Source organism: Neohortaea acidophila (genome assembly GCF_010093505.1).
Source record: "Neohortaea acidophila strain CBS 113389 unplaced genomic scaffold BDY17scaffold_1, whole genome shotgun sequence".
Lineage (NCBI taxonomy): Eukaryota > Fungi > Ascomycota > Dothideomycetes > Mycosphaerellales > Teratosphaeriaceae > Neohortaea > Neohortaea acidophila.
In genome coordinates this window covers 148,313-170,479 of record NW_022985510.1, presented here as the reverse complement: position 1 = coordinate 170,479, position 22,167 = coordinate 148,313, and the positions used below count along the sequence as shown (strand labels likewise).

The window sequence follows — 22,167 nt, the reverse complement described above, 5'->3', positions numbered from 1 at the left end:
GGACGCGAGGAGTACGAGAAGATGATGAGTGGAATGGTGAGAATAATACGGGGGCAGTTGTGGGATGGGCAGATGGGGTTGATTCGGGGAATTTTCAGCCCACGCAGCAGGGCCAATGGGAAAAGGTGGTTGAACATTTCTTTTATCTCCGACTTCTCTCTCCATCGCCTCGCGAGGTGGTGAATAGCCCCACTGTACTACCCTTCGGCATACCACCTGCCTGCATCGCCACCCCATGTCCGCATGATGCCGTGGCTTGCCCTCTCCCCAGCTCCATCGCCAGCATCGGCCTGGATCTGGCTGCATGCACGCCACGGGCTGCAATTCCTACACGGCCGGGGAGACGGTGCCGAGCGCGCGCGCTGCAAAGCTACCTGGCCCTCGCAGATGCGTGCAGGCTCGATCGCAGGCACGCGAGCCCGCCGCGAATCATCGCCCATCCCTTCGCCTGCCTGCCCTCCCCGAACCTGCTGACGGCCTGCCGATGCTGGGGGGCTCGGTCCGCGCCGCTAGATGTCATCGTTTCCGTCGCCGCCACCTCCCTCTCTGGCCAGCTGACATTCCATCCATGTTTCCTATCGCCGTCCGATCAAGCAGCTACGCTTCACCGCTCCCGATATCCTGCACTCGCCAACAAGGTCCCTTCGGCTTGCCACCGCCCTCTAACCGATGGATGCAGTCTTCCTCGTTTACCCAGTCCTGGTGGAGGGCCGGGTACGCACGTTGCCCACCTTCACCGTGTCTTGGCGGGTATCGGTGTGGCGGCCAAGCCCGCGACGACCGCTTGTGCATGCTACGGCGCAACCTGTGAGCAAATTCAGCTGCCTTGGTTGTGGTGAGATCCTGCTTCTGGGCGGATTGCTCCCCCCCTATCCCTCGCCACCTCGCCCACGTGGTCTAGCCCATGTCGTCCTGCAATACGCGAAGGCGCCTACATGTATCAAGGTCTCGCATGATCTCTGAGGACAACTGACGTTGTCTCCGTCACTGCACGTCATGTCTCCAGTCAGTGGTGTCTGCAAGGCTGCATGCTCGCGAGTCATGTTGACGTCTGGGATGCATGTCCTTCCTGCCTTATCTATGTAAATACATCTGGCTTTCGGCCTCGGGTAGTAGTCGCGGCAATTCTTCGCGATGCGGTAACGGCGCTTGTGCGTCCTTTGTTCCACTGCACTCATAGGTAGTCCACAGCCTCGCATGGGAGTCGCCTTGTGCGCATTTCGCGCTTCATGATTGATAGTATTCGGCATGTGTCTCGTCCAAGGGCTGTAGAGTGCGTGTACGGTGGGAAGTATATGCGAATCTATACTTTCGACTTGCGTTGTGTGTCCAAGAGCAGGAAGCGTAGTCCCATCTGCAGGAGTTCAAGCATGTGAAGTCTGAGTTGGGAAGTTACGAACAAGTCGAAAATCCAACAATCCCGAATATCCCAACAACACTACGATTTAATGCTCCAAAAACAATGTATCATTACAAGATGGCTCACAGCAGTACATGCGATGGATGCAATCTGGCAAAATTCCAAGAGCGACCTTGTTGCCATCGTCGTCGAAGACGCCTACGAACCCCAACCCTTACCCTAAGACACAACCAACGCAGCGTCGGGTGTCGAAGGCTACGGGATTACTGCAAGGCTTCGAACAAAAACACGTGGAGCATTGAGCAACAACGAACAGGAGTTCACGATAGAAATCGATAATTGGTCTCTCTACGACCAACTCAGACGGATACCACCGCCCCCCTCAGCGCATGCCAAAAAAGAGCCACACCCCAAACCACGACCATGCGCAATCGCATCCCCAATCAAGGACTAAGCGAGTCCCGAAACCACCTCGACCCCGCAACCAACCCATCAATCGCCTCAAGCAACTCCCCATCCCCGCAATCGCTCAGCTCCGCCCGAATCTCCGGCAGCGTGTGCGTGCCATCAAAGCCCGAGCTGGGCCGCAGAAGGTCGAGACCGGGGTGGATCGGGGCGGAGGGTGGGAGGGCGGCGTCGAGCTCGACGGCGAAGGGGAGGCGCGTGCGGGTGTGTGACCATGGGCCGGTGGCGAAGGGGTCGGGGGTGGAGGCTGTGTTGGTTGAGGCGGTTTCAGTGGAGTCGGCGGTGTCGTTGCTTCTGAGAAGTTGCACGCCCTCCGCATCCTGTGCGGTGTCACTCGGGGTCCCGCGAATGAAGTCGTCGTCCTAGGACCCCTCTTGGACCTGCTGCGCGGCTTCGGCCTCAGGCTCAGCAGCACCTTCCCCACCCGTCTGTGCCTGCGCCTCAGGGACATCGGCCTGCAAATCGCCACCGACACCAGCATCATCCATCCCGTGCATCGCGTCTCCAAAACCCGTCTCATCCATCCCTTCCCCAAAGTCAATCAACCCGTCCCCATCATCGTCCACGTCGCCGCCCATATCAGGGAGATCGTCGAAAGTACCATCGCCGAAAATGTCGGCATCGTTTCCAAGCGGCGGCTCCGTAGTGTCCTCTTCCGCGACAGGCGGCGCGGTAGTCTGCTCCGTGACTGCGGAGACGTCGGGTTCGTTGCCTAGACTTGCGTCGGCTGTTGCTGCGGGGATTGCGCTCTCCTCTGCTCTCGTGACAAGTTCTGCCGGTTCGGGTGCAGGGGCGTCGACAACCGCTGCAGGAATCTCTGACTCCGGGGCGGCAGTGATCTCTGAGGGCTCAGCCGGCGCTGGAGCCTCGACTTGCTCGGCTGGCTGCGGGTCGGGAAGAGCAGGGGCGTCGACTGCAGTTGGCTCCTCTCCAAAGGTCTCGTCGTCATCGCGGTCGATGAAAGTGATGTCGCCGTTGTCGCCATCCATGTCGATGAGCGAGTCGTCCATCATATCCATGCCGTCCATGTCAACCAGACCAGAGTCGCCTTGTATATCGTCCATGGCAAAAGAGTCCGCATTTGCATTGGGGTTGGGTTCATCAGGCTGCTGCTGCTGCGGAACCTGGGCTTGTACATCCGACAGTGGTGCTTGGGGTTTTAGATCGTCTTGCCCGGGAAAGGCAGCGACAGTGGAAGCTCCCATGGGGTCCTCCTGAACGTCCATCTCCGGCTGCGGCGTGGGCTCGGGCTTTTTCTCCTCCTCTTCCTCCAAGCCTCCCCTCCTGATCAACGCCGCCTCCTTGTGCGATTGAATCTCCCCACCCAGAAGTGCCTTCGACTCTCTGACAATGTCTTCCACCGTCTCTGACTTCGCGCCATTCTCCTCCGCATGACCATTCGCCGTTGGAACGTCCAACCGAAATACGACAGGCACGGCATTCTCATGCCCTTCCCACGTCGCATATCTCAGCTTCTTCTCCGCCTGCAACAGCGCTTTACTCTGCTTCCATCCCGCGATCTTCTCCGCATGCTCCTTCTTCATCCTCTCAATCTCTGCACGCCCATCCTCCAAGTGCTTCTCGACACGTTTGTTGAACTCCTCCACCTGCTCGCGCTTGAGATTGGTGAAGGCCTGCGCTTCTTTAATGGTGCGAGTGCTACCATTCCTGGGGTCTTCGGGCGGTGCAGGCTTGTAGTCCTCGGTAGAAGGCGGGTTGAGAATGCCTTTCGTAAGACCTTTCAGCTCGCCCATCAGGCCCAGCCCGAGATCCGGAGGAACGATGGCGGAGGAGGCGTACGGGGAGTTGAAGACTTCTTCCATCCAGTAGTGGTGTTGCTTGTAGCGTGCCAAGCTGATGTCACGGGGTGTGAGATGGTCGAAGTAATCCAAGACTTGATTCTCCTCGTCCTCAATGCTCATGTCCAATGCATGTTCGCCAGGGCGAGCTGCAGAGCCAGAAGAATGTCGGGGCCTTTTCGCTGGAGGCTGACCTTGTGCGTAAGGCTGCTGGGGAAAGCGTGGCACACCCGCCGCAGCACCCATCTGTTGCGCATGCATCATCGCTGGATTGCCATACATGCCGTGTTGCTGCATCGCGTGCGGATGCTGCATATGCTGGCCCGCGCTGCCTGGCAGGCTGATGGCCGGCCAATGCTCGCGATCGTGCAACATGAACTCGCGCTTGTCCAGTTGACCTTGCGATTCGAGGTAGCGGCGCTCGTTGAGTTGTTGTCGTGCGTGTTGGGACACGGGCATCTGGTTGGCGGGAAGCATGCGATTGCGGTCGGTCTGATGGTAATGCACGATCCAAAGGGTGGGATCGGGATGCGGCGCATTGACGTTGGGGTTCTTGTTGATGAAGTGAAATCGAGTGCGCGCATGGGAGGCCATGCTGTTGTTCTCAACACCCGGCCGGTAGCCCACGGTGTGCGTCATCCACTCGATCGTGTATCCATTGCGCTCCTGCCGGCCCGTCTGCTCAGGATCGCCCCAGGCGTAGCCGTCGGAGGCGAAGCGATTCTCGCGGCGCGGCGATATCCATTCGAGCCATACGGTGCCGTCGCGTGGAGCCTGCACGTACGTCCAGGCCATAGGGGCCCTCTCTTTGACTATTGTGGGAGCATGGCTGAGCTGTTGGAAGGCGTTCTCCAGAGAGAAGTGAGCCGTGTGAGTGAATCCGTGGGCGGAGATGAGATGAACATGATCTTGCTGCAGACGAGTATGTTAGCGAGAAGGGGGGGGATTTGGCGGGGAATGGGCGTACAAGGGGAGGGTCGACAAGAACATAGGGGTCCGACATGTTGCCGGTGATGCGACCACTGTCGCGTGGTGAGCCGTGCGGCGAAGGAGGGGGTGGTGGGATGATCGATGCGGTGGTATGTTCTGTTCACGACAAGAAGTGCTCCTGCAAAAGCGCGGCAGGGACGTGTCTCGGGCGCTCCCGCTAGCGCCAAAGTCAAAACTTCGGTGTGGCTGAAGGAGCTCGACAACACTCTACTTCTCTACATCTACCTCTGTACTTTTCTGTAAGGCGCGTGTCTGTTTGGCATCGGTAAAGTCGTGCAAACTGACCCTACGATGTTCGGCGAGACCAAAAAAGCCAACGGCACAGATTCGAACTCGAACTCGAACTCGGGGCCTCCAAAAGGTCAAAAAACGAAACTCCTTTTCAGGGAGAAGCAAGGCGAGACTCGTAGGACCCCAACAGGTTGTGACTTTTTGCGGCCAATGTTCGACTCAAACAGATCAATTGCTGCTGCGAGTCATTGGTTAGACGTGCTGGCTAAAAGAATCAATTTCTAGGATTCTTAAGTGGTGACGAGGTTCAGCCGAACTGCCATGTCATTTGCATAACAGACTCTTATCGAACATCGGTGTCATCCTAACATTCTGCTATTGCCCGGCGACCGAGGCCGTCGCCAAGAAGAGGCCATTCATTCGCGCATCACGCGTCTAGAAGAAGCTCTTCTGACCTGCCGCCGATTCCTCCTCCTCTCCCTCGCCTTCTCCGCTATCCGCTTCCTCCTTTGCTGCTTTTGCGTCCTTTTCTTTCTGGTTGGAACCGGAGATGCCGCCCCATACACCCCTGGCCAGACCACCGACACCTCGACCGACCTGCGATTCGTTAGGAATAGGCGAGTGTTGTAACACTCCTGGAAAGACTTACGCCGCTACCCACAGACCCTACGCCGCCGAGGACATCTCCTTTGCCTGGGTTCGACATATGTCAGCTCTTCTGTTTCTGCATCACCAATGCTGGCCTGAATACGCACCTATCTTCCCGACACCCTCTCCCACTCCGCCAGTCACTCCGCTGACGGTATCGCCGACGCTGACATACATCAGTCATTGAACACGCCTCATACGCCTTGTGACGTACCCCTTGGTTACGCCAGACACTGCTCCTCCGACACGCTTGTTGGGGATCTGATCACCCACTTTGTCACCCAGTCCCTATACTTCCGATCAGCATGGTACGATCGGTACACCGAAGTCAATCTAACGTACCTCGACAGTATCTCCGACACCTTTTCCAGTACCAGATACGGTTTGTCCGGCCTGTTGAGGCCGCGTCAGCTGTCAACTCTCCGGCATCATTACCAAAATGTTGGACACCACCCACTCCTCCGGTTGCGCCTGCGGCAGCTCCTTTCATGTCACCCTTTCCCACTGCACCGGCCGTGTCGCCGACCTGTGTTCGTCGCGTCAATGTGGTTATCATATGCTTTCTTCGAGGGAGAGACTACTGACCGTCTTCCCGAGACCGCCTGTTGCAGCTTTGGCAGTCTTGCCCACATTTCCTAGAACGTACCATTCAGCATCTTCGGAATTAGCCAGCACACCCGCTCATCCGCTTACCTGTTGCATTCTTCACAGTCGGTCCAGCGGGGCCGCCGACCGTGTCGCCGAGACTCCCACCAACACCACCGACCTGAACCACGACTGGAGTTAGCATACCAGCTGAATAGTACCCAAATTCCAACACGCACCGTCGAATCAAGCCCCTTGCCGACTCCAGATACCGTATCTCCGACACCTTTACCGGCTCCGGCAACGGTCTGTCCAGTACCAGAAGCCAAGCCTTTCGCAGTGCCCTTCACATCACCCTTTCTAGCAGCCGCGGCCGTCTGATATCCCGTATTGGCTACATTTCCCACAACTCCAGCACCAGTCTTCGAGACATTGCCGACAGTGCGGCCGGCAGTGCTGCTTACACCTGAGAAGAATCGTCACCTCTTGCATCTCTTTCAGTTCTTGGCGTCCAAATCTCACCTTTGACGGCAGATCCGGCAGTCTTCGCCGTGCCGCCAGCCACTTGTCCAACTTTGCCTGTCACAGGAGCAGCCTTTCCGCCAGTGGCCTTGTCCACACCTCCCGTCACGGCATTCGTGCCTTTGGTCACAGTTCCAGTTGCTGTGTCCGTCGCTTTGTTCAGAGTGCCGGTCGCTTGGTTCGTCTTCTCGGTGACGGCTTTGTTCGTGGCACCTGGGACATACATCAACATTACTTCCTTGATCTGGATCTGAGTCCGGGAAGTGACGTACCAGCCGGCTGCGCTGCACCACCGCCATCCCCTCCAGCTTGCGCAGGCTGTTTCTTCACCGGCGTCGTTCCCGTCTTCGCCTGGCTCGTCTGGCCCGCCGTCGGTTTGTTCTGCGGCTTGACAGGCGCCGGAATCGGTTTCTTCTTCGCCGGAGCCGCGGCGGGAGTGGCAACCGCCTGTGGAGCCTTTTGCGTTGGAGCTGCCGCCTTGTTTTGACCAGTGGTGGCCACAGCAGGCTTCTTGGCCACAGCCGATGCTGGACTTTGCTTTGGCTGACTCGGGACAGGCTTTTTGGTTTCAGCAGCGTTCTTCGACGCAGTGCCAGTCGTCGCTTGAGCTTTCGCAGCCGGACTCGACGTCTGCGCAGTCGCCGTCTTGGCCGTGGCGCTCGCGGGCTTTGGTGTCGTCGAGGCGCTACGGAATCCTGTATCAGCAGCAGACTCACTACTGTGTCGATTCAAATCCACTGACGTCTGACTAGTCCCAGAAGCAGGCGGCTTTGCGGCAATCTTTGTCGCCGCCGGTTTCGACGGAGTGCTTCCAGCCGGCTTCTTGGCCGGCGTCTTCGCAGCCGGAGCAGAAGCGGCCTTTTGCTTCGCTTCGTTGTCTACCATTTTGATCTTTTGCATGCTTCCTGCGTTGAAACCAGATCGGTTAGCGTCAACAACTCTCTCAGCCTGATGGAATATCTCGTCCAACGGACGGCCTGGGTTGACGCAAGAATCGATCGTTCAAGCTTGGTCTCATGTTTGAGAAGAAGAAGAGAACGGACATAGTAACGCAACCCGATCATTCAAATGCATCTAACGTACCTTCGAGCTCCGTGCTCTGCTGTTTGACTTGCTCCAATTTCGACATTTCGCTTTACACCTTCACGTTTTATCGCGAACTAAGTAAGACCATCGATTAAGAGGAAAGAGTCCTTCATCCGTCCAACAACGAGACGAAACGTGATGTCACCGCCATGATTCCCACCTCCAAGCAAGAATACAATTCCAAGCAAGGCAGCATTGTTGGATGGACTGTGGCGCATGAAATCCTGGTATCTTCCCTGAAGTGGGCGGCCGCGCTGGCACGTCAAACAGGATTGTCGCCAAAACCTGCTGTCGCGCGTGCCCCTACCTGGTCCTTGTGGGGCCGGCATTCAAGGAACCGCGTTTTACATAGTAATAGAAGGTTGGAACCATGTCAGAGGTCACGCTTTGATGCTTCATCAAGATGCTATCTGCAACGACGGTGTTTGAGGGGTGAGCAAACTCCGCTTCTCAGCGGGAGAATCATCATCTCGAAATCGCCTACCATTGTCTCGCTCGCATCACATATCAAGCAATTCCTCAGCATAATCGTCCAGCTCCACAACGCGGAACCTCCCTCCCCACGCACCCGTCCATTCGCGACGAGTATACATGGAGGAGATGTTCTTACTCCAGCTCACCAACTCCACTGTCCACCCCTTCTTCAAAGCCCGCTCCGCCATCGCCATGAATCCCTCGCTGTACTCGGCCTGCGCCGCGTCGCCCGTCGCCAGCACAATCGTGCTCGGCTCTTCGGCATCAATGACGGACTCCAGGATTTTAAGGTGCAGAATTTCATCGACGCCTTGCTCAATCATGCGCGCGGGAGCATATTGCGGCGGCGTGCTCGTTTCCGAGCTGCTGCCTGCCGCGCTCCCGCTGGTGCCATTGAGCAGCGTAGCCACGTGATTCGCGGGCGGCGGCGGCGGCGCTTTCGCGCGTTTGCCACTGGCGTTGCGATCGTAGTGGTAGGCGCGTTCTTGTTCTTTAAAGTAGATTTGACGTTCTGTCAGTTCGCGAGCCTTGTACACTTTCTCCAGTATGCTGCATTCGTAGCCGACTGCTTTGGCCTTGTCAAAGGCTGGCAGGTGTGGCGTTGAGCCGACCAAGACTCGCTTCGCGACTGGTCGGCGCCGCTCCATGAGGAGGGCGAGGGCGTCAAAGGACATGTCCACTGCTGGGACGTGTACGTAAGAGGGAATGCCGCGGGAGCGTTTCAGTTGGTCGTGGAAGCCAATAAAGATGTTGCTGGCGTCTACAAAGACGTGGATCCCTTTCGGGTTGTTGTTGTGCGTGGTCAGATTCATCGGAGCAATGAGGTATTTGCGGTCCTCGTAGAAGTCGCCGATGAGTTTAATAAGAAGTGCCCAGTGTCGGTCTTCTCCAGAGCGGGCGACTATGGGCTGGATAGCATTGTTTCTCTTGGGAAGAGATGTGGCCTGAATTGACGGAACGGAAGGTGGTGCTGAGATTTCCCGATCAACAGCAAAGGGAGCAGGGGGGACTGAAGATGGCAGGAATCGTTTGACAACTCCATTCTGAGGTGTGGAGTGCTGTGTATCATGTGCGCGTCGAATGTCGATGGCCGGAGAAGTTTGGGCGACTGGCTTGGCTGGCGTAGTCTTCGAGTTGGGCAGTGTCGACTTGGGTGGAGATGTGCTCATTAGTGTCTTCTTCGCATCTTCGAGCCTCTTCACCGCAGACTCCAGAGTTGCAGGTAGGCTACTTGGTGCTGTCGATGTAGCCTTCGACTTGGACAATGGCAGCTTGGGTGAGGACGTGTCCAACTGGGGCTTCTTGGCAGCTTCGAGGCGTTTCGTAGTGGGCTTCGCGCTGGCAGGCGATGGTGCTGTCCAGTACTGTGGTGCCTCGCATATGGCCTTTCCAGATCCATCACGTGGGCGTAAGTTGTATGTATTCGTCGGGGGAGTGGATATGTTATGGACGCTGGCCTTCTTCGCAGGCGTATGGCCGGATTTAGCCTTGGCCTCCGACTCCGACATCGAGACAGCTCTAGTCGCATTCTCTTCCAGAGCAGCGGCCAATTGCGCCCTCCTCTCTTTTCTGTTCTTTTTCTTCCGTTGCGACTTGGTCAGGGTTGGAGTGTCTGGAGCAAAGGAACCATCACTAAGGGTGTCCCCTGCCTGATCCTCCGTACTGCTATGGTCGTGCGGATGGTGTGCTTCCTTCGCCTTGCTGGATGTCTTCTTCTTGCTGGTTGAGATGGCGTCAAAAGCGCCGTCCGATGCGTAATTGGCGAAGAGAGGGAAGTCGACAATGTCGACATTGCGTGGTTGTTGGGTTCGGTAAGGGTAGGAGGGTTCGGGCGGAGGGGTAGATGTGCCAAAGAAATGCCACAACTTGGAGAAGTCGCCTAGGCCGCGAGAGTCTGCACCGGCGTTGTGCTGCTCCCTCTCATGACTGTGCTCATCATCGAATGGCACTAACGCCTGACTCTGTCTCGGTGCATCGTGTTTGTTGGCTGGGGCAGGTGGCGACCAGGGATCTGATCTGGTGGACAAGGTGTTGACAAGGTCAAGGACATGGGAGAAGTCCCATGGCTTGGCCTCGGTGGTGGCCGTCATGCAAGGCAAGGCGGATACGTGCTTGTGTTTCTCGCGGTTCTAAACGGAGGCGATGAATGAGTGGTGACGAGCTGCGGGAAACCGATGAGATTAGCAACGCTCCATGACTCCAACTCCCACGCGATGGTCGTACACAAATCAAAGCAAATGCGGTGTTTGGATCTTTTGCGCATCTCCAAGTTTCCCCTTCGTTCTGGACAATTGTATGAATGAATGCGAGGCCGATGTGTCATGGAGTCTGTTGCTGTCATCGAAGCTCCACCGCGCTGGAGAGCAGCTGCATGACTCGCGCAAAATTCACGTGACTCTGAGCTTTGCAGAGGCGCGAGTCATTATTTTGCTCTGCCCCACTCAGCGTTAGCGGCTTGGCGAAATTCCTAAATACAAAAGCACAACCAACTCACCCTCAATCTCTCTTCTTTTTTCTTCAGCTCTCTTTGCCTTTTGGCTTAGATCAAGTGTACGTTCACACCCAACTCCGATCCCATGCATGAGACGTGCTTGCTGACTTTCTTTCTTCGCTCCATACAGGTAGTATCTGTTCTTTTCAGTTTAATCTCTGAAACGAGTCCACGTGACTCATTCAAGATTATTCTTATTTTTGCACCCGGTCCCCTCACCGCTGTGCTTGCACATGTGAGGGGGCACCGTATCACCGGCCTTCCACTGCCGCCGGATCGATGCGAACCACCTTTTTTCATCAGAGACTGAGCTGCGTGCTTGGTGCTGGAGAAGAAGCCATCTCCGCTTGAACAGGGAGGGGTTATGTTGCGGTCTGCTGTCGAGTATGTCACGCCACCGTGACTCACCTCACTTCTTCGACGCGTTCTAGTCTGCTGCAGCTCACCGCCGATGCCAGCCACAGCTCCGTTGTGCAGTAACGCGTCCAAAGATGCACCGTTTGCGCAGTCTGAGGCGATGTGGTCACGGCACGTAGCCTGCCCTTGGGAGTCGCAGCATGTACAGATGGGCAGAGGAAGGTGATGTTGACAGCTCAACGCGGCCGGGTTTTACGCGTTGGACAGGTGTCAGGGAGAGGGAATGCGGAAAATCTCACGAAGCTACGGTAAAGGTGTTTGTAGAAGCTTCATCACGGGAGTGATGCTGATTGTGATGCCTACTCTATGTCGAGCCGAGCATCCCACAGCGTGTGCTGTCTTGATTGCGGCGCTCGTGGAGGTGTTGCATGGTCATGCGACCTCATCCACCCTGTCTTGCCATCTTCCTGCGCGCTTCTCGATCAAAGCCTTTCCCGCAGCCATATCCATCGTCGCCGTCTTTCTCCCTCTAGACAATCGTCTCCAGCTTCCTCGCGTATCCCAGCGTATTCTCAATCACCACACCAGTACTGCTCATGACATCCCTCTCCGCCGCCGCCAGCTCCTCCTCTTGTTGCGGGAAGTAGATCCGCCCGTCCTTAGCGATCCATCCGCGGGCTTGAGCAAACTGAATGACGGCACCTTCGGAGTCGAGGAAAAGCAGGTTCTTGGCGTTGGAGATGGGGAGCGAGGGGTAGGCGCGTTCGGAGCAGGAGGCGATTTCTGAGCGGATAGTGTTGATGAGGATCTGATAGGCATCGTCAGTGGACATGAACGGAAAGAGGTATACCTGCAGCCACTGTAGCGAGCGTGCTCACCTCGGAAAACTTCTCAAACTCCTCGCTCGGCACCCGTTTCTTATCCGTTTCGCTCCACACTTTGTCGTAGCTGCCCTCCATCAACGCCTGCTCCAGCCGCACGGGGTACTGAATGAACTGATCCTGCTCAATCTGCTCTTTCCCTCGCGTCGTCTCCAGCCCTTCGAGCACAGTGTGAAAGCCAGCGTAGTCGCCACCACTCAGGAGAAGCAGCAGATACAGCCCCGTGACCTTGCTCTGATTCCCCGTCCGCGCCGGCACCTGATTCCCTAAGCGCTCCGGCGGAAGGGAGTAGAAGGGCTGCAGTTGCTGGAAGTAGCGCGTAAAGGCATCGGTGTCGCCGAGCCTGATGCTGACGAGCGCGCCTTGCTCGAGCAGGTGGCAGGCGAGCAGGAGGTGCGGGGTCTGCGTTTGGGCGGTGGGGACGAGGGCGTTGAGGTGCAGGAGGGCGAGTTTGCCGCGCGAGAGCAGTTGTGGTGCTTGGGAGAGCTGGGCGGGTTTGATGGCTTCGAGTTGCGAGATGATCTGCTTGACTTCGTTTTCCGCCATCACTGCGGGAGACGGTGAGGTGGTGAGATGGCGGTGGAAGTGGGGGGAGAAGGATGGTGCGGAGGGTGATGAAGGCACCAGAGATGAAATGTGAGGATGGGGCTGAAAGAGAGATTCACTGCAAAAGAGGTGGACAGGTCAGGCGGCGTTGGATTACGTGCATGCAGCGTCCTTAGCACGATCGGTGATGTGTGGTTGTTCTCGGTCCGGGCCAGTCCAGCCAGCCCATCCAAACCGGCGGGAACACTAGAGAAAGCTTGGCGCGGACGTGCTCCTTCGCCATATCGCATTATCCTTCCTCGCGAGACGATACAAAGGGAAAATGATTATTATGGGACCGATTGTGGGTGCTGGAGAAATGCATTCGGGCGGCGTATCGATTTCCCGGGCTTTCACGGCGCATCTGCGGCAGAGCTGGGAGAAGCCGACACGGTCGATGTACTTACGGAGAGTACTCCGGCCGGGGCAGGTCGGAGTAATGTTCAATTGTTGTTATGCTGCTGCTGAGGTCTGTAAAAAACGGTAACTGTAGAAAGAGGGCCGAAGACAATACAGAGTCCCTGTGAGCGATTGTAACACCCCCTGGAACCTTGGAATAGCTGCTTTGCAACAGTGAGCCAGGATGGTTCTCATCTAGATTACATGCTCGGACAACGGCAGGCTCTATTGCCTGACGAGCAGCTATGGCAGGCCCTGTTCGATGAGCAAGGACCAGGCTGGGCGCTTCGTGAGACTGTCAACCGACTCGAGCATTCGAGGCAGATTGCCCAACAACTCAGGGGTGGAGGAGTACAGGTATTTTCTGCGCTACTCAAGGTGGGGTAGTCGATTGGACGTTCCACAACGAAGAGAAGACATTGGAGATGCAGTGGGCTGTTACAACGAGGCCGAAACCCTTTCTACCGCCAATTCTTTCTCATCGATTCACGTCACTGGGCCACCTAACAAGGATGAGGGTGTCTGGATTCTAGTTCCATATCGTCTCCTGCTGATGGCAAGCTCATCATGGCTGATCTCATCTCGCGACCGTCAATGGATCTACTCGCCCACGTAACATGTCTCGATGTCGAGTCGAGGATGAATTTCAGCGGCCGAGATACCCTTGTGGAAGATCTTCGATCATCTGGCTACGTAATACCCAATCTCGCAACTCAACCTTCCCCCTCTTCTCCCAACTCCATCACCTCTTCGCGAGCACGTGAACTGGTAGTTGTAGATGGAAGTGCTGGATCGAGGACCCCAATGCTTACCCCCCTCTTCATTCAACGAAGAGCTATCAAGTACAAAAGTGGGATGTCCTCCTGAACGCAGCCTCTTCACTTCGATCGACCGTCGCACCATCATCGCGCCAATGTCCCAGGCTTCGAACCGACTCGGTGACGAGAACGACGCGTTGTTCAACAAAGGAACGAGTCGTGACGAAGACACGGTATGACGCCGATGAGGGCTCCTGTGCTCAAGTTGTGTGAAGTGATTGCGGTGCACCTACCTCGAGTACGCGAATCCGAACGAGCCGCCAAGGCATCTCATGCCTCTCCGACTCAGCGTCCCATCTCTTGATCTCGCGCTGGACGGGGATCTACAGCAGAGTCATTCGCTGTGCGCACGCGTCGGCTGGCAGCACGGCGGTCCAACGTCTGCAGCGCGGCAGGAGACGGCTATCGCCGCGGCGAGCCTTGGTTGAGCGCATGCCAGTCATCGTCGAATCCGCAACGCGGGCAAGATCTTCGACAAGTCTTCCGTCGATGGCGAACGCAAATGTGGCAAGTTTGTAACGAGGAGATAACTGCAACGACATCACAGATCAGACAGATGAAAGGACTGGACTGATCGAGGGTCTCATCAAGCAAGGGTGGCAACGGTGGCAAATCCATCCTCGACAGCCTTTCTCACCGGAACGCACAGACGCCAGGTACTTTCCACCCTTGCCACGAACGATTGGACGACAGACCTCACCGGTGAATACGACGATGTTGATGGAGGGTGCTAGACTTTGCAGCAAGTGCATTAACCGACCTTGGTCTGCCGGGCCGGGTTTCGCCATTCGACGCTTCGGTGTGGAGCTGTGGCTGACTGTGTACATATGTCCCTCGTAGTCAACACAAATACATACTGTAAGCCTGAGCTGGGGGAGAAGGAAGGAGCTTGCTGGGGTGTCGTCTTTGATGAGCCTTGCCCCACCGGGCCGGCGAAAGTTTGGGTCGCGTCTCGGCAGAGGCTCTGTCTTGGGATAGGTTGAGTTCTCCTACACGAGACCAAACCGTGCTTTACGAGTGTGTATGTGCTTGGCCCTCGAGAGTCCGAGCTCGCAAGCAGGTCCAAAAGGCACGGGAAGCCTAATGCAAGGCCAGCAGATCTGCATGTGCCGCCTGGTCGAGTAAGCCGAAAGAGGCGAGAGACTTGCTTTTACCAGTGGAGCTTCAAGGTTCTTGACGCGGAATGAGCCTTTTTGAAGTCCGTGGGGGATTAAGCCTTCCGTCTCCGACGAATCGCCAGCAGGTCGGCGGGTACATCATCGTGGGTGAGTTCATGGGTGGTCGGAGGATACTTGACCGGCGGAAGGGTGTTGAAGCAAGGAGGGACCTGTGAGCCTGATGTAGCCGTATAATAAGCTAGCCATGCTCGAGGGAAGTCTGTCTCGTTGACGAGGGAAGATGGCAGATACGACAAGGGGAAGAAGCCGAGGCTGGGCGACGACGACGACGGACCGCACAGCGTATGCCGCGGCACAGGGACGACTGAGGCCGACGGCAGGCTACGTTGATGGATGGAATGCTCGTTGACGGAGTGGGCTCTTTGCAGCAATGAGATTTGGCGGTGCTCCTCGCTCCACCAATCACCCGCGCGGTGCGGCCTCCCGACCAGTTTAAGCTTGGGTCGGTCGCATGGGTCTTGGCGCCAATTTATCGAAAGTCCAGTCTCCATCAATCCCCGACACCACGCCCACACTCCGTGCAGTCTGTCGCCCGCGCGTATCCCATTCCCTCCTCGTTCCCCCATCCTTTCCCGCGCTGCATGAACCTGGCAGCTCGCTCCTTCTCATTGGCAGCCCCTCCTGCCCACTAGCGCCTTCCTCTTCGGTCCCCTCGTTCAGCACCCACTGTTGACGCCACCCCTCACACCCACCAGCCCTGTGCAGATCAAAGCATCGAGACCACGCAGGCCCCGACTCTCCAGCTAGCCAGTAAGTGACGACCCACGCTGACCGGGTGGTTCGCGGTGGAGCAGCGAGGCATGCCTTTGATGGCGCAAGAGCAAGACGCGTCACGAAGCCTTCACCCGTGCCTGCATCCATCACTGTGCCATGCGGCGCGCACTCGGCATCATCGCCGATGTGCCCCCGGCACATCAGGCTGCACACCTCGCGCACCTCGACGAGTCAGAGGAGGATGCGCGCGGTGCGGTGTGATGACTGTCGAGTCCACCCGCTTGCAGCTTCCACCCCTCCGAGGGCGCGCGCGCGCGTGCTCTTGCTGCATCCTCCGCCCCAGCTGCTCCACCCCACGCCAGGCGTGCAGCGAGCACCTTCCGAATAGAACAAAAGGCTAATTGCTGTGCCGGGGCTTTAGGTTAGGCGCGGCATCCCTGTCGCAAGTATCGCCTGCAGCACTCGAGCTTCTGTGCGCAAGAGACGCTGCTGCTGAAAACTCAACACTCCCTCGCATTCCACCCACGGTCATTCCAAAATGGGTAAGTCATCCTCCGCCTTCTCCCCCATCACTCCCTCATCACTTCTGCTCCATCGACTGTCCCTTTTGCCTCGCCCTGCTTGCCCATTGCATCTTGTTCTCTGCCCACCCTACGCGCACACTCCTTTCGGGACAGCTTTGCTTACTCGGCTCTCTCCTCTAGACGACAACTACCGCCCGCGCGACGTAAGTATACCATTCCCTTTCTTCATCACACACGCGTACATATGCATCCCCTGCATCCCTTCCCCCACCTCCCTGGATTATGGACTGGCCCTTGGACCCGCGGAGCCGTATCACCCTGGACCGGAACTCGCGTGGAATGAAGTGCAAGGCTTCGAGCTTGGCAGGGCTTGAGAAGTCCTTCTGCAGGAGCCTGACGGAAGGAGCAAATGAGAGAGAAAAAGGACTGCGCGACAAGGAATACGCGGTATAAGACACAAGCCGTATTTGCTGCGCACCGAGAGTTTGCGGCGAGGAATACACAAAGACACCGCTCGCGTCGGCGGCTGGACCGCTGGCTTCTTCTCTTTCACCACAAGCCACGGCCAAAACGCCTTCGCCAAACATTGCGGACTGCCATGCCTCATATCACGCCTGAGATGCTTCATCCTGGCCGGGCCGGCGGCTGGCCACTTCTCTTTCACCACAAGCCATGGCCAAAAAGCCTCTGCAAGATGTTGAGGCAGTCTTTCTTCATATCACGTCTGAGATCATTCACCCTGGCGACGCTGGCGGCTGGCTCCTTCTCCATCACCATCAGCAAGGGCCAAAAAGCCGCTGCAAGACGTTGAGGACCATCTCTACTCACATCGCGGCTGAGATACTTCAGCCTGGCAATGCCGGCGGCTTGGCTCGTTCTTCTTCGCCCAAGGCCATACCCAAAAGGCCTTGTATCGAAAGAGGCGGCGCATCTTGCTTCATATCACGCCTGAGATCTTGAATCTTGGCTGCGCTGCCGGCTGGCTCCTTCTCCTTCACCGAATCCCATTGTCAAAAGGCCTGTATCGAAAGCGGCCGAGCACCTCGCCTCATATCACACCCGAGATCCTGCAACCTGTATCGCTGGCGACTGGTTCCTTCTCATACAGCCTTGGCCATGCCCAAAAGGCCTCCACCAACAGCAGCGGGGTGTCTTGCTTCATGTCAATCCTGGGATGCTTCGTCCTGGCGGCGCCAATGGCCAGCTGGCTCCCCTTCACCGCAGCTAGGCTGGCATTACCCCTGACGCCTCGTTCAAGCCTTGGGAGTTCGTCTTGCTCGATGAGAAAGGTCAAATGGGCAGCCACTTTGCTGGCTCCATCTCAGCAACCCCAATCTGGCGACGAAGTACCTCATATGAGCGTCTGGACGTGCTGCACGTCGCTAGGGAAACGCTCGGATCATCCGCGGCCAAAGTCTTGGCGCCCCTGCCTTCAAAATTCTCGCTCCGCTGGCCATTTCACACTCGCGCACCCCCCTGATTCTTTGATTTTTTCAATCAAAAAATCATCATAGCAATGGCCCAGCCGGCCGACACCTCTGCCCTGCCTCCCTGGTGGGTGGACTGGATAGCAGCCAACCCGGGGCGTCCTTTGCCGCCGGGAGCGAGAGCTTACCTTCGGCCGCGCCCTCAGGCCGCTGCTCCTCGGGGCCCTCGTCCTTCCGGTCCTGCCCTTGCGGCGCCTCCTGCTCTCGGGCAGGGGGCTTCTGCCTCTCTGGTACCTCCTCATCCTTCTAACCTGATGGCTTTTTGACGACGAGAGCGTTCTACCCGGCAGTGCGTGTTTGCTAACGATGAAACAGAGAGACAGGTCCCGCACGCGCTCGCCGGAGAGGCGTCACCGCTCCCGCTCTCGCTCGCCCAGCCGTGACCGCGATCGAGAGTATCGCAGCAGCCGTCGTGATCGCTCGCCGGTGAACGGCCATCACGATTCGGGCTACGACCGTAGCAGAGCCCCGGCCCCCTCCCGCTCCTACGAAGACCGCAACCAATCAAGAGAGCAAATGATGAGCAACCTCCGCGAGACCTCGCAGCAAGACCGTCGTGTCTACGTCGGCAACCTCTCATACGATGTCAAGTGGCATCATCTCAAAGACTTCATGCGCACCGGTGAGTTTCCTCACTCATACCCCGCTTTTACTTCACAAGAACCAAAGACTGACGCGCTTTTGCAGCCGGCGACGTTCTCTTCGCAGACGTTCTTCTACTTCCGAACGGAATGAGTAAGGTGGGCGTTTATCATGGCTAGAATCCTGGCGGTATCCATTTTTGTGAGCAGTAGTTGACGGATAGGACTCTTCGCCGGGTTTGTAGGGATGCGGGTAAGTGACCTTTGCTGACCCTCACTTCTCTTGACCACCACCGCTGACTTTGATCCAGAATTGTTGAATATGCTACAAGAGATCAGGCACAAACGGCTATCAGCACGCTCAGCAACCAACAGCTCATGGGCCGCCTCGTATACGTTCGCGAAGTGAGTCACTGCACGCTCAATATCTGATTCATTCGCTCACGCTCACTCTTCACCAGGACCGCGAGACCGAGCCCCGCTTCGCAGCTGCCGGACCCCCCGGTGGAGGCCGCGGCGGATACGACGGAGGCTACGGTGGCCGCGGCGGATTCCAAGGTGGATACGGTGGCGGGATGGGAGGCGCCACCAGGCAAATCTTCGTCTCCAATGTTTGTGTCCATTCCCCCAGCCTGTGTGGACTTACTGACAGTGATCGTCCAGCTTCCGTTCCAGGTCGGTTGGCAAGATCTGAAGGATCTCTTCCGTCAAGCTGGTGAGTCCTATCACTGACCACATCATGTGCCTCACCCACTGACTGCTCGCAGCTGTGTCTGGCAACGTCATTCGTGCAGACGTCCACCTCGCCCCCGATGGCCGCCCCAAGGGATCCGGAATCGTCGCCTTTGACAACCCCGACGACGCCCAGAACGCGATCGCTCAGTTCAACGGCTACGACTGGCAAGGCCGCATCCTTGAAGTCCGCGAGGACCGCTACGCTGGAGCCGGTGGGCCCCCAGGTGGCTTCGGTGGCCGTGGCAACTTCGGAGGACAAGGCTTCCGTGGAGGATACGGCGGTGGCGGATTCAATCGTGGTGGCTTCGGCGGTGGCTTCGGCGGGCGTGGAGGCTACGGCGGTGGATTCGGTGGTCGCGGTGGATATGGTGGAGGCGGATTTGCTAGCGGCCCTCCTGCTGGCGCTGGCTACGGTGGTGGCAATGCACCTGCACCTGCCGCTGTCGCCCCCAACCCCTTCACGGACAACGCCACCTCTGGTACCGAGCCGGGCCCGGTCATCTTCGTGCGCAACGTAAGTCACATCTGCAGTCCCATCGACACGACAAGCCCAACTAACGCATGACAGCTGCCATGGAGCACCAGCAACGACGACCTGATTGAGCTGTTCACGACCATCGGAGAAGTTAAGCGCGCCGAGATCCAGTACGAGCCCAACGGTCGCTCGCGCGGCTCTGGCGTGGTCGAGTTCGGGAATCAGGAAGACGCTGCTACCGCCATCACCAAGTTCACCGGCTACGTGTACGGCGGCCGTCCTCTCGGCCTCACCTACGTCAAGTACCTCGGCCAAGGCGGCGACATGATGGACGGAGCAGAGCCTACCGGCAGCCTGCAGGAGCAGATGATGTAGCGACAGTCACTCACGACGGCACTTCATCCGCACCACTCGTCTACATCGACGACACCTCGCGTTTCCCGGCTTTTCAACTGCTCTTGCCTGTTTAATGGCGGAGCCTGGATCATGCTTCGAAACGACGACGACTACTACCACTACTTGTTTGCGACACGAGAGCCAGCTGCTTGCTGCTCCATGCCTCCTCCCGGAAAACAAAAGCGAGCTTGACCCATACAGGCATGTAACATTAGGGGCTGTTATCACGACACTCTGGGCAAGCGTATTTTGAGAGTTTTTGGGAGGGAATGGCTTTGCTTTTTCATTACACACACACTGCTACTGCTGCCGGATCAACATACTCGGAAGGCTGACTCTTGACTTGCGTTGAGTAGCTGGGTACGTAGCATCCCAATCATGCGGCTAGCAGTTTCATCATCCATTCGTAGACCTGTGTTTCTTTTGTCAATGCTTGCGGATTTTGGTAGGGATGAGGACGATGAAGCATGACTTACCGCCCATTGCACCGCGTTGACAACAAACGCCCTGGCGCTGCAGATTCCCAGCCCGCGAACAAAGACTTTCATGCCTTCGTTGTGGTATGCCTGCTGCGTGATGCTCAGCGTAGACGGCCTGTCGGTGATGACGTTCTTGGGCGATGTTGATGATCCATTTGCACTTCCGAGCAGCGGCTGGCTGGCGGGCTCTTTGGGCTGAGAAGGCAGAAGATCCCATGTTTGTACTCGAGTCTTGATGACATCTAACAAGCAGATCGATTAGCCAAGGCAGTGGGCAGACGGGAGTGTTGTCTGTACCGAGAGGAAAGATGGACGCCCAGGTCACTACTCCCGCAAGACCGCCGCACAGCAGCACCTTGATCGCATGCTGATTCGGCGTGTCGTCTTCACGCGCAACGGCCTGCTTGCTGAGATGGTAGCTCCAGAAACTACAACGCAAAAACACAACGTCTCAGCACCAACATCAAAAGCAGATGGAGGCAAAAGAACCTACTAAAACCCATACCCCACCGAATCCCGCACACTCGTGATCCCCCCACCCATATACAACCCCCTCAACCCGCCCTGCCTCCACAGCTCGCGCGTCACAGCCAGCGAAGACCGCGGCGGCTGGCTCACTTGTGCCCTGCATTTGACGAGCTCCGTAGGCGCCGAGACGAACCAGATGGCGAGCCCGCCGAGCGCGCCCGCAGTCCAGATGCTCAGTGCTGATGGCCGGTCAGGCCAGTTGTCTAGCTGGCCTGTGTTGAGTAGCGCCAGGCTGCGATTGTACGTGACGAAGAGGAGGGCGTTGAGCGCGCCGTAGCCTAGGATTGGAGCTGCGGCGCCGCGCGCGAGGGCGGAGAGGTTCTCGAATTGTTTCGTCCATGGGAGGTTGGTGGGTGAGAGAGGTGCTGCGGATGGAGAGCTGGGAGTATGTGCTGTTGTTATCGCTGCCGGGCCGGCTTGCAGACGGGTTTTGATGAGGTCGAGAGGATTGCCGACCAGGATGCCAATGGCTCCCGAGACGTAGCCGGCCCAGAAGTCGGCGGACATGGGGAGGAGATGGTGCTAGTGGGGATCGGAGGGTCTATGGTCTCCATATAGTCTCAATGGGTGGTTAATGAATATGCTGGTTGGTACATTGGGTATTCCGGAATTGGGAGGCATGGATGCGCAACATGAAGTGAAGTGAAATCCAATCGCGCTCCGGTGCACGTAAAGGCGCTAGTGGAAAGCTTGGGAGTCTTGGGTCTTATCTTCTCGACTTAAGATGTACTCTTTGCCGAATGCACTGTCGTCCGTTTCTTTCCCAAGGTCACGAGAACAGAGCCCCGCGACCTGGCAGGGATAGGGAAGGCCGGTGCAGAGCACGAGATCGCATCAAACTTGCCTCAGCAGCGCCATCCTTCTTCAGCCGTCCACTTCTGCTTCCTCATCTTCATCAGCGCCTCCACTGCTTCTTCAACAGCTTCATTTCTTCTTCACTAGACCTCTCGTGATTTCATTCAGCCGCTGCTTCCTTACAATCAGCTTCCAACATGAATCCTTGCTCACCTCCGCCGCCGCTCTGTTGATCGTCCCTCCAATCCGAAGAAGTAGGCTGGAGGTCCATGACACGCGGAAGACCACAGCAGCCACAGCCACTCTCCCCTCCAGAGAGTGGTGAGAATTGCGTAAAGTGTGCAGAGAGGAATGTGCAGAGCGAAGAACGGGCTTCTTGTACGCCCTTTCAAAGTCACGTGCACGGCTGCGGCTGCTTCCTAATTGGGAACTTCGCGCTGAGGTTGGGCGGCATGCATGTTGACGAGGTAAATACCCATGACATGCGACCCATGCCACTCGCACAGAGTCTTACTCATTACGCCCCATTTCGAGCATGACAATGCGAAAAAGAAAGCCACGTATCCGCAATCTGAGCACTTCTG

The 22,167-nt window shown here is 57.2% G+C and overlaps 6 protein-coding genes across 6 annotated transcripts; 1 reads left to right on the top strand and 5 right to left on the bottom strand.

Moving 5' to 3' along the window:
• Positions 1-2,112: 2,112 nt before the first annotated feature.
• On the bottom strand, positions 2,113-4,704 carry BDY17DRAFT_1963 (uncharacterized protein). Its single transcript, XM_033730057.1, has 2 exons — positions 4,592-4,704; positions 2,113-4,536 (listed from the first exon to the last, which is right to left on the bottom strand). Exons 1-2 carry the CDS (start codon positions 4,625-4,627, stop codon positions 2,188-2,190), a joined length of 2,385 nt encoding a protein of 794 aa, XP_033593613.1. The 5' UTR covers positions 4,628-4,704; the 3' UTR covers positions 2,113-2,187.
• A 262-nt stretch (positions 4,705-4,966) lies between these two features.
• On the bottom strand, positions 4,967-7,986 carry BDY17DRAFT_288231 (uncharacterized protein). Its single transcript, XM_033732155.1, has 13 exons — positions 7,684-7,986; positions 7,343-7,505; positions 6,873-7,285; positions 6,601-6,813; positions 6,318-6,544; positions 6,187-6,259; positions 6,079-6,128; positions 5,951-6,019; positions 5,836-5,886; positions 5,708-5,781; positions 5,601-5,659; positions 5,495-5,538; positions 4,967-5,442 (listed from the first exon to the last, which is right to left on the bottom strand). The coding sequence occupies exons 1-13, from the start codon at positions 7,727-7,729 to the stop codon at positions 5,281-5,283; spliced, it is 1,644 nt and encodes a 547-aa protein (XP_033593612.1). The 5' UTR covers positions 7,730-7,986; the 3' UTR covers positions 4,967-5,280.
• A 64-nt stretch (positions 7,987-8,050) lies between these two features.
• On the bottom strand, positions 8,051-10,469 carry BDY17DRAFT_288228 (uncharacterized protein). The gene has a single exon (XM_033732154.1). It carries the CDS (start codon positions 10,248-10,250, stop codon positions 8,187-8,189), a length of 2,064 nt encoding a protein of 687 aa, XP_033593611.1. The 5' UTR covers positions 10,251-10,469; the 3' UTR covers positions 8,051-8,186.
• A 1,068-nt stretch (positions 10,470-11,537) lies between these two features.
• Positions 11,538-12,435, bottom strand: BDY17DRAFT_244938 (SAC3/GANP/Nin1/mts3/eIF-3 p25 family-domain-containing protein; the record flags this gene model as incomplete). The annotated part of the gene is made up of 2 exons (XM_033730580.1): positions 11,538-11,816; positions 11,887-12,435. 2 exons carry the CDS (start codon positions 12,433-12,435, stop codon positions 11,538-11,540), a joined length of 828 nt encoding a protein of 275 aa, XP_033593610.1.
• Positions 12,436-17,900: 5,465 nt separating this feature from the next.
• Positions 17,901-19,760, top strand: BDY17DRAFT_244429 (uncharacterized protein; the record flags this gene model as incomplete). The annotated part of the gene is made up of 8 exons (XM_033730530.1): positions 17,901-18,216; positions 18,282-18,334; positions 18,421-18,428; positions 18,487-18,580; positions 18,637-18,786; positions 18,839-18,890; positions 18,943-19,424; positions 19,479-19,760. 8 exons carry the CDS (start codon positions 17,901-17,903, stop codon positions 19,758-19,760), a joined length of 1,437 nt encoding a protein of 478 aa, XP_033593609.1.
• A 397-nt stretch (positions 19,761-20,157) lies between these two features.
• On the bottom strand, positions 20,158-21,295 carry BDY17DRAFT_319608 (mitochondrial carrier domain-containing protein; the record flags this gene model as incomplete). Its single annotated transcript, XM_033736300.1, has 4 exons — positions 20,158-20,193; positions 20,258-20,502; positions 20,558-20,688; positions 20,754-21,295. 4 exons carry the CDS (start codon positions 21,293-21,295, stop codon positions 20,158-20,160), a joined length of 954 nt encoding a protein of 317 aa, XP_033593608.1.
• Positions 21,296-22,167: the final 872 nt, after the last annotated feature.